Here is a 20,984-nt window from a genome sequence, read left to right on the forward strand (position 1 = left end):
CACTTATGTTAATACTATTTACCCTTACCCTTAATCCGACCCTGTATGGGCCCCACTCTAGGCTTGGCCCCTCCGGGCACCTGCCCCATCTGCCCCCCACCCCCAATCCATCCCTGGCCTCAAGCCCCACTAATCAACTTTCTGATCAGTGCAGTGTAGGCTCAAGTCTGAAATTTCTGACTGGTTGCTTTGGTTCCAAGTTTCGAAGAGAACCAGATACAGGTTAAAAATGTGTCTAAAGATGTGCTTTCAGATTTTGTGTTTTTTTTCTTCCTGAACCAACGGAAAAAAAATTACCACTCTTTTAGTCACCATTCCAATCCCTCATTCCTTGTCTCAGGCCAGCTGCATTTCAGCACTTCCCCTACCCCCTACCTCATTCCTAGAGATCATAAATCAGGCTTCTATCATAGTGCCAGACCTCCCTCAACAAACTGCAGCAACTTGTCTCCCCTGACCTGGGCTCAAACTTGATAACACTGTTGACAACACCTTTCATCACTTTGCTGATGATTGAGAGTAGACTGATGGGGTGGCAATTGGCCGGAGTGGATTTGTCCTGCATTGTTGGGTAGATGCCAATGTTGTAGGTATATCGGAACAGCTTGGCTAGAGGCTAGTTCTGGAGCACAAGTCTTCAACACAACAGCCGTGGCTCATAGCCTTTGTTGTATCTAGTGCGCTCAGCCATTTCTTGATATCACATGGAGTGAATCAAATTGGCTAAAGACTGGTTTCTGTGATGGTCTGTGATCATCTATTTGGCACTTCTGACTGAAGATGGTTGCAAACGCTTCAGCCTTGTCTTTTGCACTCCCGTGCTGGGCTCTACCATCATTGAAGAGTGGATGACAAACAGAAGCTTTTTAAGATAACTTATGTCTGAACTACACTGGATGCAATGGGGGACACTCGAGGACCTCTGAACCCTGAGTATTCCTTTTGTCAGCTATTTCTGTTTAGAACCCAATGTCTAGACTAAAAAAAGCCTCATAAGCTTTTACTGGGTCACATGGTTTGTGTTTTCATCATGAAACCAAACCGGGTGTTACTTTTTCAGAATTTAAGAGTAAAATATTTGAGCCCTGCTAAATTGCTAAATAGTGGCATCTGCCGGCTTGTAGAATATGATTACGGTTTAATTAACACTTCTGCAAATAATAGAACAAATCAAAGTCATCTGTATTAATTTAAGCATGAATTAATTCCATAAATGAAATAATGTAGATTAATTACTATATTTATTAATTACAAGGACAATTCATCAGGCATGGAAAATTTTCCAGCTGCTCTTTGGCACCCTTCCCAGCAACAATTGGAGTCAAATCCATCAGATGTCTGTGTTGGTTACACTTGTCTCCAACTGCACCTTATTATGTCAAGCACAAGTACAATGAAGCTAAATAACAATAAAACATACATTTTTAGCTATGTACAATAGTTCATTAAATAAATAAAGTCACTGAGGTTCATCAGTCGAACAATAACCTAGTAAAGAGTCAACATGGATTACAAAGAGAAACATTCTGCCCAAACAATCTCCTGGACTTCTGTGACAAAGTAACAACCCAAGTGGACAGTGGAAAACCTTAAGACTTGAAATACCTGGACTTCCAAAAGGTATTTGACACAATTGCATACAAAAGACAAAAACAATCTTTATTCATTCTTGTAGTGTAGGCATTGCTGGCATGAGATGGTGGTGGGTCTTCTTCAACTGCACACAGTTTGATCCAACTGAGTGACATGCTAGGCCACTTTAGAGGGCAGTTATTGGCTAACCTTGTTGGTATGGGACTGGAGTCACATATATAGGCCAAATCTGGTAATAACAGAAGGTTTCCTTCCCTAAAGGATGTTAGTGAACCAGTTTAGTTTTTACAACAATTGAACAGCTTTCATGGTCACTTTACTGTTAACAGCTTTTTATTTCAAATTAAAATGCTCTACTGCCATGGTAGGATTTGAACTCTCAAAGGGGAACAGGTCGATGTGGTATATTTGAATCTCCAAAAGGCATTTGATAAGGTGCCTCATAAAAGGTTTTCTATGCAAGGTAAGGGCTCATGGGGTTGGGGGTAATATATTAAGCATGCATAGAGGATCGGGTAACCGAAAGAAAACAGAGAGAAGCGATAAACAGGTCATTTTCCAGTTGGCAGGCTGTAACTAATGGGGTATCGCAAGGATCAGTGTTTGAGCCTCAGCCATTTACAATCTATATTAAAAGTTAGATGAAGGGACTGAGTGCAACGTATCCAAGTTTGCTGACAATACAAAGCTGGGTAGCAAAGTAAACTGTGAGGAGGACACAAAAAGCTTGCAAAGGATAAAATTTTGGACTCTAGGGGAATCAAGGAATATGGGAATTGGGCAGGAAAGTGCAGTTGAGGTCGAAGATCAGCCATGATCTTACTGAATGGCGGAGCAGGCTCGAAGGGTCGTATGGCCTACTCCTGCTCCTAATTCTTATGTTCTTAACTGTTTCATAATAGGGTTTGGGAGTGCTGTCTCGTCTTCCACCTCATTGAAGTAAATTTCAAATCTAGCCAGGCCAATGGAGTTTAAAAAAAAAAGTCACCTTCGTTGAAACTTGCAAGGGGGTCTTGTGTAAATGGTTTGAGTAATCTCAACCCAGTTTCTGCTGGTTGAAGATGTACAATGAAAATTGCCCACAATTTGACATATACTGGCAATCATATTCAGCAAGGCCATAAAAGTGCTGGATGTGGAAATATTACACATACTCAATAGGGAATATTCTAGCAGGGTTGGGGTTTGGATGCATCGCAGAAGGAAAGTTGAGGGAAGTTTGTTTTTCGGCTAGGTATGCTATGCATGCTGAGTGTTTAATGTCAACACTAAGTGGAACAGTAAAATTCTGACACATTTTGGGAAAATAATTACCTCCAAAAAAGAGCCACCACTACAGCTGTGATTACCAGTCACTATAAAATTAACCAGCCATCATTAAAGAACACAACATTGCTAATGTTAACTGCATAATGGAAACTGAAAAGAAACCATGAGATTTACTGCCTGCTTAATGTATTACAGGGCAGCTATCAATTATAAAATGACTTAGTGAAACACTAATTTTAAGGACAAGACAGCATTGGACTATGTAACCATGCTGTGTGTTGGATGACAAAGGATATACAGCACAGAAACAAGCCATTCAGCCCAACCAGTCCATGCCAGCGTTTATACGCCACTCGAGCCTCCTCCCGACTTTCCTCATCTAGCTCGATCAGCATAACCCTCTATTCCCTTCTCCCTCATATACTTATCTATCCTCCTCTTAAATGTATCTATACTATTTGCTTCAACCACTCCCTGCAGTAGCGAATTCCACATTCTTACCACTCTCTGGGTAAAGAAGTTCCTTCTGAATTCCCTGTTGGATTTCTCAGTGACTATTGATGGCCTGTAATTTTGCTCTTCCCCACAAGTGGAAACTCTCTCTTTATCTACTCTATCAAATCCTTTTTAAAGACCTCTATTGTGTCACTCCTCAGCCTGCCCTTTTCAAGAGCAAAGCGACCCAGCCTTTCCTGATAAACAAAGTCGTCTGATAAGTCAACTTGAAATACTGAGGACTCAAATTAAATGACTAATTCCAACATAAACCGATTGTGCATCAAATCAGCAAAGAATAGCTTTTTAAAAAAAATCTGAATGTTTGTGTTTCTGAAACGTTGACCTAGGCTAGGTTTGAATGCTAATTCTAAGAGCTGAAAGCCTGTCGAAAGAATATACCAGAGGCACTGCCAATAATTTTTCAATCCTCCTTAAATATGTGGAATCTGCCACAGGACTGGAAAGTAGCCAATGTTAACACCCTTGTTCAGAATACTGAATAACCATAGACCAGTTATTCTATCAATTGTGGGCTGACTAACTCTTAGAATCCATGGCCCCAAGTTTCCCCAACCCCTTTTTCCAGCGCACTTGCCCGTGGTGCGCCGACTTTCTACTCCAAAAACAGCGGCGAAAATGTCATTCTGTATTCTCCCCGCTCCATGGACCGTCCTAGGGCTTGGCATAGCAGTGGGGGCGGAGCTACAGCCCTGCGCCAAAAACAGTGCCAGCAGCTGTCCGCATGCGCAGTGGAGTCTGCGCGCATGCGCAGTAGCTCCTCACCCTCCCAGTGCGTCCTGCGGGCTCACTGCCCCTAGCCCAGACCGAAGGGCTTGCCGGTGCGTGGTGTGTTCTGTGAGTTGTCTCTCCTGCCTACCTGCCGCGTTCTGCGAGTTGTCTCTCCTGCCTGCCTGCCGCGTTCTGTGAGTTCTCTCTCCTGCCTGTCTGCTGTTTCGTTCTCCTGGGTGAGTTCTCCACCCCCACATCCCCGGCCAAGTGGCTTCCCAGCCCGCTGACTTCCCCAGCCCAGTATGAAGGTAGGACTTAAGTTTTATTTTTTATTTATTTATTTTTTAATTATTATTGATGGTTTTTATGCTTCATTAATGTTGTTGAGAAGGTGTTTAGTGCTTTGCAAGGTCTTCTGTGCTTCCCTTCCCCCCTCCTATCTCTGTCTATCTGCGCTGAGGGTTTTCTGTGCGGACACAAGTGGCCACATACGCTGGCTTAAGTTAGTTTGGGGCAACTATTAGCTGGCCAAACTGGCTTAAAATGGCCTAAAACAGGTGTAGGTGGCTGAACAAAACAAAACTAAACTAAAAAAATCCTAACTAACTCATTTACACTGGAACAAATTAAATGTGCAGAATTGTGACTTTTAAGAGACTCCAGAAAAATCAAGTTGCTCCAAAAAAATAAACAGCAACTCCTGGGGAAAGTTGGGCCCCATAATTCAAGATGAAATTCGTAGATTTAGAAACGCCTGGGTTAGTCAGATTTGCTAAAGGCAAGTTATTTATTTTAAACAATTGGATAGGTTAAGGGAATGCAATTGATGCAGTGTATATGGATTTTCAGAAGATGTTTGATAAAGAATTTCAAGAAGTTTGTTCGAATAATTCACGTGAATGGTATAAAAAGGAAATGTAGCATCAACGTGGATAGATAGAAGGCTGTTTCTCAGACTGGAAACAGGTTGAAAGTAGTGCACCACAGTTGGCTCCACTGTTGTATATAGATGATTTGGACTTGGATACAGGGAATAGAATAACATTTTAAGATGGACAGTTTAGCAGAATGTGCAGCTAGTTGGCAGATGCAATTTAATGAGGTAAAACATTTTATGATGGAAAAAAAAGTAGACTTACTGAAAAGACACTGAAGAGTGTGGATGAACAGAGACACCTTTGGGGCTCAAATACATAATTCCCTAACAGTGAAAGTGCAGATAAATAAAACCATAAAAAAGGCCAATAGAGTTTTGGTTTTATAAACCGGCGAGTAGAGTACATGAGTAAAGAAGTAATAATGAATGAGACACAAGATACTGGGACTATTTCCATTGGAGCAGAAATGGCTAAGAGGAGATTTCAGAGTGGTTTTTAACATTATCAAGAGTTTTGAAAGACTGTATAGAGAAAAAAAAAAGACTATTTTCTGTGGTTGGGTAGTCAGTGATGAGAGCTCATCACTTTAAAATTAGAATTAATACAGTTTCCTGGAAGTGTACTTGATTGCCCTTAGGAGTAGAGAGAAATTTCCCAGTTTTTTCAAATTGCCCAGGTTTTTTACCTCTCCAGGGGATTGTATGACGAGGAAGGATGAGCAAATGGAGTACATAGATTGCATCAGATGGACCAGATGATCTGTTATGTTTTCAGTCAAACCACACAAGAAATAAGGTGAGGGGTAAGAGGGACAGGGTGAAATTAGCAGGAATTCAGTTATGATAAAACATGCAAGTTGTTTTCTCCAGAAACTATCAACACATGACCTCTAAATTCTGCTGATGCTCTTAATCTATTCCTACTTTTAAAATGTAATTAATGTCCCAAAATCTAGTGGAAGAAAATGATTGTGAATTGTTATTGTGAAAATACCAATTCCACAAATTACATCTAATTTGATTCATAATTAAAAAGGTTAAGTTGAAATTATCCTACTTCAGTCTACATTGCTCTATAGACAACAAATGTGCTCACTGGAAGTCATGATAGACACAATTTCTAGGTATTTATTTCCCATTCACCTGACCTAAACTGCTGGGGAAACAGGAGCGATCCAAAATGATCAGGGGCATTATCGCCCCAGCCTCCAAACCCGCACCGCAGTGACGTCAAACCACACCCCACTCCAAAGCTCGCTTCACTGTTTCCTGACTGCCCGATACTGCACTGCCTGAACCCAACAAGCTGCTCCGGAACACCTATGTGGGGTGGGCAGTTTGTCGTTTTGATTTAAAAGAGGCGTAGGCTGTGAAATGGCTCCAGCCTCTACGTTCCAGGTACGGGCGGTTGGCCGGCTCGTCGGTTGGCTCGCAAAAGTTAAAATCTGTCCCGAAGAGTGCAAGACAGGTTGCAGACTCTTAAATCTATGAAGTCAGGTTTCACATCAGGTGTGTGAAATGACAAGTGGTGACATTTCAAACCAAAATGAATTGAGTCCCACTCCAAATAAGAACTAATCAGTCTATCCACTCGGAGTATAACAGTAAACGTGAAAACAAAAAACATTAATTACATCTTTTACCGATGACAAATTGACATCCAAACTTTCAGGCAAACAACGCAAGATACACAGGGGCCGAAATTCAGCTCTGCTGGAAAGCTGGTGCTTCCCCCCCCCCCCCCCCGCCCCACCGACTTTTTGGAGCCATTAGCGCTGAAATTGTTTCAGGGCTGGCTCAAACAATATTCAGCTCCAAAAGTGAAAAAAATGAGTTCCTGGTCTAAGGAACCCTTCCAAAGTAGATTTTTCAGCGGTGTGGCTGTGTTAATTGGAGCGTAATTACCATGGCGAAATTCAGCATGCAGGTAAGGGTTTCTAATGAGCCAGTTGCTCCCTGGCCTTTTGAAAGGGCAGGGTTTGCAGCAAGGCCCTGAGGGGGGAAGGAGTCTGGAACAATGGCTGGTGTACGAGGTGCAAGGAGAGCCAACAGGTTCACTGATCTGGAGCTGGAGACATGGATGGTGTGGAGGAGAGAAGGTGTTATCTGATGTGGGGAGAGCTGGCAGACAGAGAGTCAATAATGCATGGAGGGAGATTGTAGGGGGGGTGTCAGGCACCTCCATATATGTGAGGACATCCGTGCAGTGCAGGAAGAGGTTCAGCGAGTACCTCTTCCACCAACTGCTGATCTTGCATCTACGAGATTCTCCTTCAACACGCTCTTATTTCTCATACTCACTGTTTAATCACTCAAGCTGCATTCCTCTATACATATATATGTGTGTTCTCGCAATGGAGGCTCCCTTTCGTCTCACACTTACAACTGCATGTCACATACAAACACTTGTTTCTCATGCATCATCACAGTGGTACTCACCAACCATGCTTTCTTTAGCAGGCCAGACTGGCTCACAATAGAGCCGAGCAAATGATGAATGGGGGCAGAGAAGCCGAGACACAGGTGCTCACACCTGTGGAGCAGAGGGCTCAGGCGCTGGACGACGGCCATGCTGCATTCCCTGTCCTGGCGGCAGTGCAGACGCCAATGTGGGGAAGTGAAAGCCCTCCTTGAATGACTCTCTTCTTCAATGTGCCAGCACCTACTGTTCCTTACCTTCACGGAAGTTTGCTAGTTGCACCCTCCATGCCTTCATCCCCCACCTTCCCCTCACGACAGCCCTTCTCCCATTTATGCTTGCAGATGTCATGCCCCCGCAGTGGGACTGGCGTCAGCGATGAGGGCAGCATTGGTAAGTGAGGCCGTTGTTGAATGTTGAATACGCCAGTGACTACTGTGCTTTTCCGTCCAAAAGTGTGCTAGTTTGCAGGCTCCATGCATCAATCCCCCACCTCCCCCTCACGGCAACCCTTCTCCCATTTATGCTTGCAGATGAAACACCAAGACAGACACCTGTGAGACCACATGCAGACCTGAAGCATAGGCTGCCTGATATCTCCACAAGCAGCGATGAGGACATTGAGGTTTCCACTGATGAAGGCACCATATTTAGCACTCCACAGCTCATGCCAAGAGATAGTGAGGAAGAGGAGGACGAGGAAGAGACGGATAGCACAAGCGAGTCACTGCTTCCACCCACACGCGCCAGCTCAGATACTGGTGGGAGTGCGCGGTCTGATATAGTTGACGTGGTAGGTGGGGTGGCAGGTGTCACCTCTCCGGGGAGGCAAGTCCGCACCGGAGTTCTGCCGAGGAGGACTTAGACGATGCCATCGATATTGCGGCTTATGAGAGAAGGGTGGAGGCCATGCATTCGCAGATGTTGGGGGCACTGGCAAGGGTGCCAGAGAGACTGTCAGAAGTGGTGAGGATTGAGGAGGAGTCTGACTCCCGAATACTCGACAGCTCTGCGCACACCATGGAGCCCATCATTGCCAGTGTGCAGGCAATGGTGGACTCCTAGAGTGTTTGTGCGGATCCACCCGTGCGGATCCACCTGCAGGTGATGTGGCAGCTGCCATTTTGGCACAGGTGTGATCGCACGATTTCATCAATGCTGCTTTGGAGAGGATGGGCATGGCACTGGAAGCACAGAATGCTCTTATGCTCTCTGGGCACCAGGCCACGGCGCATCTTAGTGCTGCCATGGAGCGTCAAACCGCTACCATCACTGGTGGGTTTGAGACTGTGGCTGCTCTCATGCAGTCTCAGCTCGATGCCACCAGACACCTCAGTGTTGCGTTCGCGGTTGGATCCAACACTGGTCACACGGGTCACGGGGGACCCTCCTGTCTTGCACCGCAGCACCGACCCGACTTCCCTCAGCTTGGTGGTGGTTGTCATGTGCCACCCCGGGGGAGTGATGGAGGCTCCTCGGACCAGGATTGTGATGATGTGCTCTCTCAGGATCACAACATTCCTGGCCCCCAGATCTCCCACTCCGCCAGTGCCTCCACACATGGTTCAACCCAAGTCAAGCCAGATTGCACCCTTCCAGGAGTGCTGGCCAGTCTGCACCCGGCCCAGAGGTGTTTGAGGACATCCTAGAAGGACAGATGTCGGTCCCAGACAACAACCACAGCAGCCTTTCTGGACCCATGATGCAGCCAAAGGGATGACACTTAGGTGTGGTGTTAGGGTAGTCACATGCAAGAGGTGTTATAGTGAAATGCACAGGGGTTAAAAAATGATTAATTATAATATTGCTGTTTATGTTCTGTTTTTGCACTGATTTGGATAATTTGCTAAAAGCTTTATTTTTGCCACATATATCAGGCCAGGTGTTTCATTTGGGAGTGGGAAATTCTGTGTGAAGGCACTCATTGCGATGGCCATTGAAAGTGGAACCTGAAGGGTCATGGGTGAATGGGATTATCTGAAGCGCACAGTTATAAGACGCAGCTGCACCTCCCTTTCAGGGTTGCGATGGGGACGATGCCTCCTCCTCCTCCTTCAGTGTCTCCTCCACCGCTGCCTCCTCCTCATCAGGTGGTACTGTTGGCTCGACCTCCAGCGGCTGTCCCCTCATGATGTCTAGGTCGTGCAGCAGACCACGAAGAATACAGAGAGTACTGCAAGGCGCCACCAGAGCGGTCCAGGCACCGGAACCTTTGCTTTGCCAATGCAGTGCTCGATGATGCACCTGGTGGCACAATGAGCATCATTGTATGCATGCTCTGGCACTGTCCTGGGGTTCCGCAGTGGAGTGAGCAGCCAATCGCACAGGGGATATCCCTTGTCCCCAAGCAGCCAACCGCAATCCTGATTCGGGCCGGTGAAGAGGGCGGGCACACTGGTCTGGTGCAGAATGCAGGAATCATGGCTGCTTCCTGGGTACCTCACATCAACTGCCAGGATCTGATGCTGAAAGTCACATACGAGCTGCACATTCAGCGAGTGGAAGCCTTTGTGGTTCACAAAGATCTCGGGGTGATGATGTGGCATCCTCAGCCCCACGTGTGTGCAGTCAATGGCACCCTGCACTCTCGAGAAGCCTGCAATTCGAGCAAATTCAGCCTGCTGCTCCACCTGTTTCTCCCTGGTCATCGAGGAGGAGATGTACTGGAGAATTGGGAGATGTTGCCAATGTTTGCAGTGGCAGACTGGAAAGACCCCGTGGCATAAAAATTCAAGGCGATGGTGACCTTGGTCTCCATGGTGAGGGCAGTCCTGAGCCTTGTTAGTGGCTGCAGATCTTCTCACAGGACAGTGCAGAGCTCCCGGAGAACTTTTTTCTGAAATCTTAGCCTTCGCAGGCATTGCTCATCACTGAACTGGAGGAAGGAGAAGGGAGGTCTGTGGACCCTTTGAGGGTAGGGCCTCCTCCCCTGGCAGCTGCCTGCTGCCCATCTACCTCGTCCTTCTCATTCTCGGGCTCCTCTGCAGACTCTTGCTGCATAGGCTCCACTCCCAGTATTTGGAGGGGCGGGGGTCCAGCATACTTCACCCTCCTGATGCCATCTCTCTCCTGACCACCTTCTCAAGCTGCAGGTCTGCACACATCTGCAGGCCATTCTCTCTGTTGGGCAGCCATGGCTGCTGCCTCCTTTTCCCGCTGCCTCTCTGGACGGTGCTGATAGCAATGTGTTCTCCTGCGTGCCGCCCTTCATCTGACCAGGTGTACCAGGTGTTCCCCTGCCAACACTGATCCCATCCTCAGGGTGCACCTGCCAAGCAGGTCTCTGGAGCCCAGAACAGGCTTCCACTAAAGAGTCAAACCTGAAAGACCTCCAAAAGTCTCTCAAAACCTCTGAGCAGCACTCAGCAGGTTCAATGGAGGCCAAAAAAAACCCTATATTACCGAAAAAATGAACCCGATCACAGGAATAGTCCAGCGGTTTCGCGTTTGAGGACCGACTGAAAAACGGCACGGGGCACTGCTGGGAAAATCCTACCTTCTTGATGCTGAATATCGCTGGCATGGTCGCTTTTCAGCGGCCCGCACGCTGAGGTCATCGCGGCACAACTGCCTTTACCGCAGCTTCACCCCGCTATTTTTGGCAGAAGTTCGCACCGCTGAAATCCCCCCTCCCCCCCCGAACTGAATATGGCTCGGGGAGGGAAAAAAACGAACGCGGCGGCCATTAGATTTTTTCCGATTGGCCGCCTATAACTTCGCGGTAACTGCCCCTTCAGGGACAGTGAATTTCGGCCCCACAATGTTAAACACAAAGGATTCATGCCCAAATGTCCGAAGAAAACGGTCTGACATTTTCATCATCATTTTGAAAAGTACAGTATTTAAGCATTTATTGTGGTACAGCCTGTACTGCTTTTAAGGAAATGTTCAGTACATCTCATATGCTAAATATTGTAGAGTAATAATATATAATATACAAGTAGAAATTACTGAATCAGATTTGTTTACCTGTCGTAGCGTTCGCGCCACCAAGCTTTCAAGAACTGGTCCTCTATCTTCATGCAATAGGTGAACCTCATCTAAAATCAGTAGTCTGACAATCTGAGACAAGGCAACGTCACCCACACTTTTACGTGTTACTACATCCCATTTCTCAGGTGTTGTCACAAGCATCTGAAAAAGAGAAAAAACATATTCAACATTACATAGAAATATATGAAACAGGAATCCATATGAAAAAAATAATTATGGTCATATTTAATATTTTGAGTATTAGCATGATTTCTCAACGATGTTTATCAAAACAGTCCAAAATATATTTCTACATTATAAAGTACGGGAGTGAATAAAATAAAATAAATGCATTGCGATGAAGTTCAACATTGACAAATACATTTATTTAAAATTATTAATGCTTTTAGCATTTACATCATATACTAATACTGTAAATATCCTGCACCAATGCCAGATTTTAAGTAGGAGCTACTGAGGTAGGTACAAAAACAAAATACTGCGGATGCTGGAATCTGGAACAACAACAGAAAATGCTGGAAATCTCAGCAGGTCAGGCAGCATCTGTGGAGTGAAAGCAGAGTTAACGTTTCGGGTCGATGACCCTTCGTCAGAACTAGAGTGTGTTCAAAAAGAACAGATTAAAAGAGACAAACGGAAATCCCGTCTGAGGGAAGAGCAGAACTTCAAGGTTGGCATTCCGAGAAGAGAAGTGGCAGGTTTCAGTTGTGGTAATAATCTGTACATATATTGAAAGTTTATGTAGGACACACTACATACAAGTTAACACTGTATTTCAGGTACCAGCAACGCAGTTTTATATAGATATGTACCGTCCTTTTTGAAAATGCTAATCACCACCACAAGTGGCCCTGCTTCGAAGTACAGGATTTGCTGCTATGAACATACAACTTACTGTTTTATATCTGCAATATATGTTGTACACTAGTACCAGGTGTGAGTGAATAATCATTTGCGTGTGATGGGCACAAAAAAATTCTTGGTTTAAAATTTTGAAAAGTTACAGAAATGAACACACAACAGCTTTCTAAACTCCACATTTAAACAAACAAAAAGTCAACCAGTTAACTTTCTTTACAACTCTTAACTTTCTTTACTCCCAGAAACATTCTGGGTCAAATGAGAAACATCTGTTCTCACTACTGCTGCTCCCAGTACACCTCGTTATGCTATCAAAAAGAAAGACAGACTTGGATTTATATAGCGCCTTTCACGACCACCGGATGTCTCAAAACGCTTTACAGCCAATGAAGTACTTTTTGGAGTGTAGTCACTGTTGTAATTAGAAAAAAATAGGCCACAGAGCCACTGACCATCTTTACTACACCATTCCCCATCCCCACCACAAAAGAAAAGTGTGGAGACAAAAAAAGTTGTTGTTTGTCATTTCACTGAAAGATTGCACTGTGAATGTTAAACACGATTTCTAACTGGCTTGGCATAACTTTCATCATAACCATGGACAGCAAAAATACAATACTGTGATTTGCTTCCATGGTAACAGCATCTAGTCTGTCAGAAAATCTGCTGATACAGTTTTAATAAATTTGCATGACCACTCTATACCACTTGTATCTGTGTGGGATCATAATGAAGAGTATGTTGGTTTCCACTGAAAGGAATGTGTAGTGCAGTTTCCCCTACATCATCCTGCAGGAGGAGACAATGCATATTCCCATCAAAAGCTTAATACTGTACTTCTCCCTCACAAGAATAGTGTTTACAAAAAATAATTTCATATACATTCAATAGATTGCAACCATTATCCAAAGAAAAAAGCATTATTTTAACAGCTTCTTAAAGTTTATGCTTATTATATCTATGTCAAATGTATTTGGTAAGAAAGGCAATGCAAGAAAGACTTTTTTTTAAAATTTTATTTGTAAAGATGTATTTAGATAAGCTTCTGTTTTGTACTTTTCAGTGTCTGCCAAGATTAACACCTGCAGCAAAATGAGTGCACACATAGCATTTCCATGGCTGCTAATCCCACCCCACCATAATCAGCCATTGCCAGAGACCATCAAGGGCTCAGATTACAAATCGAGTTGAAACTGCATGTATCCCTGCTCCAGGTCACTAAGCGTTAGCAGGGCAGCTATCAGCACCACCGCATGTAAAAAGATTTAATTTAAAGTAGATTTGCTTTTTATTATGATAAATTAAAGCATGTTGAATGCCAAAAAACAAATTATGTTTATGGAATTGCTAGACTAATTAGTTTAATAGAGCAGAAATACACATACTTTTTGTAACACTATTTCCAATGCACCTGAGTGACATGTTTTTCTGTCATGCTTAAACTTACCTATTTATTACACCTACCTTTGATAGGCTGCAAAGAGGATTCAAAAGAAGGGGCTAAAGATTGGGCCTTTTGCCAAATGATCCCCACCTCTCTCCACTCTCACTTGCTGCTCTCTTACTGGAAAACTATCACAATATTTCTCGGGAAGAGGCAACTCCAAGGAATTCATGAAGGCTCACGGCCTTCTTTTTCCTTCATTCCCTTCTTAAAAAAATCACCACACTCCCCAGCTTTCTGGACCCAAGATCACTCTCCCCAAATCCTCAACACCACCCCCATGCCCCCTCCCGCATACACACACCAATCAAACCCGTGATCCCCTATCAGTGGTCAGACCACTTAATTCCCTAATTAATTGCCCTTCCACAATGCTCCCAGGTTCACTGCTCCAAAACCTCTTCACCCACCTCCCATTGCGCACAGATTCCTCACACACCACTCCTATTGCTCTTGGTTCCTACACCACTCCCTTTCCCACTATCCACAGATTTGCCCCAGGATCCAGTTTCAACATTGCCACACTCCAGCACCACTTTCTTTTTCCACACTTCTGGATCCAAGAAACCCAAGTACCCTTCCCCCGGGCCCAATCTCAATACTCCCAGTACTAGGGGGCCACACATTTAAAACTGTGAAGAAGAATTTCTTCTATCAGAGGGTTGTAAATCTGTGGAATTCTCTGCCCCAGAGGGCTGTGGAGGCTGGCTCATTGAATATATTTATGGCGGAGATAAGACAGATTTTTGAGCGATAAAGGGAGTAAAGGGTTAAGGGGAGCGGGCAGGGAAGTGCAGCTGAGCCCATGATCAGATCAGCCATGATCGAGCCAGGTTCGAGAGGTCAAATGGCCTAGTCCTGTTCCTATTTCTTATGTTCTCATGTTCTCCCACACCACTCTACTCCTCCCTCCGATTGTTTCCACCCATATCAACTAGAAACGATCATCATAATAGTGAAAGCATAGAGTTAAGCCTTGAATTAATGGAGGCGCTGTTTACAAACCACCTCTAATCTCGGTACACAACACCAGATCATTCAAGCAATAGGGGTCCACATTCATTCAAAGGAGAGCATATTTCTTGGACTATGAATGTGGTCACATAACACTAAGGAAGAACTTCTCTGCCAGCATCAGAGGATAGTGCTCACACCAACACAAGGCTGGTAGCTGGCACTTGGCAATTTAATCTTTGTATAAATGAATTTAGTCAGTGTTTCTTCCTTACAGTTGTAGAATTATATCAACTTGCATAACTCTTTGTTTCTCTTCCCCCCCACACTAATGAAGGACTTTAGGAACTTCTATTGTTAAGAATTGTTGTTCAAAATGAATTATTGGAAAATAATGATAATGATATGCTCTAAGGTAGTCTCTCCAAAATAAAGAAAATCACGGTGCTTCTAATTTTACTGAGTGAAAACTAAATTGAAGGTATTCATTCAGCTTTTTCAAGAGAGTTAAGTACTAGAAAGAGAAATATCAGGCAAAACTGCTTCAGGTACTGCAACATATTGAAGCAAGAGGGATTTCCTGAATCAAGAGCTCTCGATGGGCTCGCAAGCTGGTTTGAAACACTAGTCCTCACTGAAATTATTGAAACCGTTCCATGTCATAGAACAGCTAAGGAAGATGTAGAGACCTAAAACAATGGCTCGACTTTTGCGGGGCCGATGAGTGTACCCCATCGTATGCCCTCAGAATGGTTCCGCAAGTTCTAGATTTCCGCACGGGCCGCCAATGCGTGAAAACCCGGAACTTGCGATCTGTCAAGGTTCGCCTTGACAGATCATCCGCATGTGCCCCAAAACCAAGTGACTAGATACTTGTCAGTTTATCAATTGGGGGAGAAGTTACTGGAATCTATCATCATAGACAGTGACTGAGCACTTAGACGAGTATCAGCTGATCAACAAGAGTCAGCATGGATTTGTGAAGATAGGTCATGTCTGACTAATCCAGTTGAATATTTTCTGGAGGTCACTAGCATGATGGATGGGAGAGTGCACAATTTCCACAATGGTTTCTGGTCGGTCTCTGCAATGCAGTCTTGGTATGATTCCTAATTATATCCAATAAATGGGGGCATGGATTTAACGTATTTGGTAGAAGGATTAGTGAGTAGTTGAGGAGACATTTTTTCACCCAGAGGGTGGTGGGGGTCTGAAACTCACTGCCTGAAAGAGTGGAACAGGCCAAAATGCTCATCACATCTAAAAAGTACTTGAATATGCACTTGAAATGCCATGACCTACAAGGCTACAGACCAAAAGCTGGAAAGTGGAATTAGGCTGGGTAGCTCTTTTTTGGCCAACATAGACACGATGAATTGAATGGGCTCCTTCTGTGCCGAAAACCTTTATGATTCTACGATCTGAGTTGGTGTTGAAGCAAACTCTCCTTTGGAAAATAGCAGCCAGACTGGTACAGACAAGTTCACTTCGTCTCCACCTGGCAAAATTAAACTTATGGGGGCTGGCTGTACCTTCAGTAAAAATGCTCACCTCTCACTACCCTTGGAATTTCCTTCTCTAAGTTGATTAGTTACCAAATGTTTCCAGATTTCAAAAGGGACTCTGATTAGTTGATGAAAAAAATTCCACAACTTATTTTTTATTTAACTACCTGTAGTTGACTGGTGAATTTCTCCAACCTAGTTTCTAGTTTGCTAATTTTACAATTAGGCATGCTGAGAACAACACTTATTATTTCAAATAATATCTGCTTACAGCAGACTTATCTGTGCAGGCATCATTGGTTCAGCATGTTTGGCGTCCATTGTAACTGGACAAATCAGCTCTGATAAATTATGTTCACCTGAACTCTTCAGTTTGACAATTGTACACAATGTGAAGTCAGAGAACAAGGAGGCAATAAGCAGGGTTTCATTGATATTACAATATATTACTGTCAGGGAGACCCTGGATTAAAGAGAGTTAGGAGACAAGAAAGTTAGATGTGTAACAGGTTTGATTTGACCTGGTGTAGTTTACCTGACTGTTGTGACAAACTGCATCTGCTATAAGTAAAATCCACTGCTGTGAAAAAATCCATTCATTATATGTCAACTAAAGAAATAATTTGAATTTGATAGCTACACACAATCGTGACTGACGTTCTGCAGAAATCAAGTTTGTCACATACGATTCAATGATTTATCAAGTATCCAAAACCTATAAATACATCCTTTTGCATAACTAAGTGAGCCTAGATATTTAGCCCAGACAATAAAAAAAAACCAGACCTGTTCCTTCTGCCCTCGCAGGGGAAACATATATATATGGATACGACATCAGATTCAGACTAATCTCATTAATCACTGAGCTTGCTTGGTTGGCTGAGTGCATCATGGGAATATGCTTTCCTCCGTACAAGTGAGTGGGATTGTAAGTGGGTCGAGAATAAGAGACTGCGGTATTTTGGATACACTTAGCTGAAATGGAAAAATACTTCAGGTACCGGTATACGAGACTAACAAGGCTCCTGAAATCAATGTTGTGCTCTTTATTAATATGTAAGCAGTTTGTACTGCAATTTACAATCCAAAAAGATAATAAAAAGCATGCAACTACTTTGATAGAGTTGAATACAAAAAATATTTCAACTGCAAACTATAATGATCAAAAAGGTACCATGTATCTATTCTAGTTCTAGCTTATTCATTTGTGGAGCCTTACAAGGCATTGCTGAGTAAGAGTTTGGAACCACGTCAATGTGCTTAGTGGCCTTGCGTGCTGTTCAATCCAGTGGTTCGCAAAGTGACTTTTGCACTATAAATGTTGCATGGTGCTTCAGCAATCACCATAAAAGCAGCTTACCAATGCGCTTCCACACTGATGCATTGCTGATGGCAGAACAAATATCTATAAATGCTAGAAATCTTAAACAGAAAATGCTAGTTGCACTCACAGCAGGTGTAGGGGAGGACAAAAACCCCCTAATTTTACCCAGAAGGAAAAGGGCTGTGGGATCGGCCTGTGCTGTGAATTGAAACCGAGACGGTTTGACCTTGGCAGAGCAGTGTTTGGACGGGGCAGGACACCGGAGGGCCAATGGTGGGACAGAGTCAGCCCGAAGCATGGGGCTTTCAAGCCAATGGGAGAACACTTGCTCGAAAACTGTGGGACTGACTCAGCCATTATCGGGCTATTGTCTTCCCCATGTTTACACTATGGAAGGAAATTATGCAGACCTTCAGAAAACTAGGGAACACAAAACAAACCAAGAGCCTACACAATGGCTACAGGAGGCCAACCCAATCAACACCCACTCAAACCTTGAGTAGGTTATCAGTGGAAAAAACCCGCAATAATCTAAAACTGCTGCATTTTTCAAAATCACAAAGCCCACCAATGGGAAGGATCGATTGCAGCAGGAGAGGCGGACTGGATAATCTGGCTATAAAAAGGGGTTTCTGACGCATTGTGTGTGGTTCCCTGCCCTCGTGATCCAACAACCAGCAAGCCTCTTGACACGGAAGGAAAACCAGTGTCCGAAGACACCGAAGATAGAAGAAACAAACCACCAGACTGCAGAAGGCACAGTAGTGAGTATAACCTCTGGTCCCCGGAACTCCCAACTCAGTAAGGCCAGGAAAGGTGGGAGGTTGGGCATTGTACTGCTAAACTTGTGTAAAGATTTTCGTTGTGTCCGTTTAGTGGGATTTAGGGGGATTGTTTTGTTGGTGTATTGCTGTTTGTTGAGATACACCTTGTCAAATAAATTGGAAGCCTAAGCTCCTCTTGGAATCACCTTGTCTCAGTTCTATTGTATCACATTTCCTGATCGTGAGTCTTATGTCAGAACAGTGTGTCACAGGCTAGGGAAGAAGGGGTTAGGAGTGTTTGACACTCACAGGTGCCTCACAGGCTAGGCATAAGCTGTGGGGACGCACGAGTCTCAAAACCCCCTTCATAAGCTGTGGACACAGTCTCTCCAGGGGTGCTCTTGCAGTACTCGGGGTACCTCACAGGCCAGGCATAAGCTGTGAGGGCAGAAGCCCAGAGAGAGACACTCAAGTCACAACACTTCCTGAGAACCCCTTACACAGGTCAATCAACATCTGTAGAGAGAACAGACATGTAACCCTTCAACAAAAGTTCTTGAATTCTGACAAAGGTTAGACCTGAAACATTATCTTGTCTCTTCTCTCCACAAATGCTGACTGATGTGCTGAGTGCTTCCAGCATAAGTTTCATAATATATTATTTGCATTGATGTAGCACCCGATTGTGTTGAAATGTCTTCAAGACGTGAACTTTTTTTTGTGGTATTTCTGCAAATAATGCCACGGAATTCTTAATGCACACCTGAACTACCAAAACAGACCGATGGAATCTTGGCTTAACTTCTCCTCTAAAGGATTGCACCTCCAACAATGTAACACTCTCAATAGAAATTTACAGCACGGAAGGAGGCCCTTTTGGCCCATCGTATCCGCGCCGGCTGACAAAGAGCTATCCAGCCTAATCCTACTTTTCAGCTCTTGGCCCGTAGCCTTGTAGGTTACGGTACTTCAAGTGCACATCCATGTACTTTTTAAAATGTGGTGAGGGTTTCTGCCTCTACCACCCTTTTAGGCAGTGAGTTCCAGACCCCCACCACCCTCTGGGTGAAAAAATGTCTCCTCAAATCCCCTCTAAACCTCCTACCAATTACTTTAAATCTATGCCCCCTGATTGTTGACCCTCTGCTAAGGGAAATTCTGTAACGGAGTGTCAGCCTAGATTATTCAATCACGTCCTGGTGTGGAACTAGAACCACAAACGTCTTATTCAGAAGTAAGAATGCTACCAAAAGGATCAATGTTGTGCTGTACATACCATTCACAGTGTTTAAATACTAATCCTGCACAGCTTTGTGGCAACATAAGTACATTTCAAGCAAATAGATACAGAATGTCATGCCTAAACATAGCGAGTACTGTTGATATGATAGTTGTGGATGTACATTTGAGGGGGCCAAAGAAGGGGAATGAAAAAGTGTAGGCAGATTTGGAAGAAAATTAGGCAGTGAGTGACAGAATTCTTCCCGTTCTTCTACCCACAGCAATGGCATTCAATGCCTTGCATAGTCTTTTAAAAGACATAGCCACAATCACTAACTGATTTTAATTGGGGAGGAAAGAGTCAAGTGGTCAAGGAGAAATGCGCAACAGCCCACCATTTATATTCAACAGGTGATGGGGATAGGAGCTGCAAGTTGGAGAAAAAAAAATTAAAATGGAGCATCATATAGTATTTCAATAGAAATGAAGACATCAGTCAACTCTGTCCAGGTTCAGGTGGCTACCACGTTTCCTTACATTTCAACAGTGACTACACTTTGAAAAGTAATTAATTGGCTGAGAAGCGCTTTGGGACATCCTAGTCACAAAAGGTGTCATAAAGCAAAATCTTTTAAAGTTTAAAAAAAAAATCTTTATTTAAAAATTAAAGGGCTAGACATTCGAGTTTTATCCATTTTACCCGTTTTTGAGTGATAATCGTGACGGTATTTTTTTTAGCACCGGGGTAGTGCGATTGCTGGACGTCGCAAAATTCGCCAAATGGTAACCAGCGATAGCACTAAATCTGGCCTTGCATGAGTGAATGTGTGTGCCGGAGCCAAAACTTGTGAACGGAAAAAAAAAGAAATGGACCTTCTGCGCATGTGCAAATTTTCTTTCCCCGATTTTTATCTTCTTCCCCCGATTTTTATCTTCTTCCCACAATTCTGGTCAGCTGTCAGGGTACGCCTGCGCATGCGCAGTACATCCAGGGCTGAATCAGCTATTTTTCCACACAGCAAGTAGCCACGATGGAAGGGGTCATCAGCAGGCAGAGAGCCTAAAAGTTGAATGATGAGGCAAACGAGGCCCTCATCGTAGCTGTGCAAAGCAGATGGGGTAATTTAAAAGGAGGGATGCCGATAAACCCCTCCCACTGTGCGAAGGCATCTGTGGACCAACGTGGCTGAGGAGGTTTCCTCAGTCAATAATATCAAGAGAGACCATAAGCAGTGTCGGAAAAAGTTTAATGACCATTTTGCAAGGTCGTCAGAAAAAGTAATATTTTTATTCATGCACCTTATTTTCCAGGAATGAACGTTACACATTAGTAAGACTGCTTTTTGATATCTTAAAAGATGTTTCTGCACTTCGATGTCTTCCCCTTGACCCACGTGCAACTACCAGGGCCATTAAACAGAGGACTGTATTAAATGCACACAGTGCTTTGATGGCTATTTGTGCGTGCCACTAGAGCAGATGGGCCCTCTGGTAACCACTCTAATTGTCATCTTTGTCGGGAAAGTTGTCGTA

The 20,984-nt window shown here is 43.9% G+C and overlaps 1 protein-coding gene across 4 annotated transcripts in view; it reads right to left on the bottom strand.

Moving 5' to 3' along the window:
- ascc3 (activating signal cointegrator 1 complex subunit 3) overlaps window positions 1-20,984 on the bottom strand; it is a 777,147-nt gene that overhangs the window by 597,811 nt on the left and 158,352 nt on the right. For all 4 annotated transcript variants that reach the window (XM_070885599.1, XM_070885602.1, XM_070885601.1 and 1 more), the window contains exon 11: window positions 11,355-11,519. In XM_070885599.1, coding sequence (XP_070741700.1) covers window positions 11,355-11,519 — 165 coding nt within the window. The remainder of the gene's footprint in view (window positions 1-11,354; window positions 11,520-20,984) is intronic.

Source organism: Pristiophorus japonicus, chromosome 7 (genome assembly GCF_044704955.1).
Source record: "Pristiophorus japonicus isolate sPriJap1 chromosome 7, sPriJap1.hap1, whole genome shotgun sequence".
NCBI classification, from domain to species: domain Eukaryota; kingdom Metazoa; phylum Chordata; class Chondrichthyes; family Pristiophoridae; genus Pristiophorus; species Pristiophorus japonicus.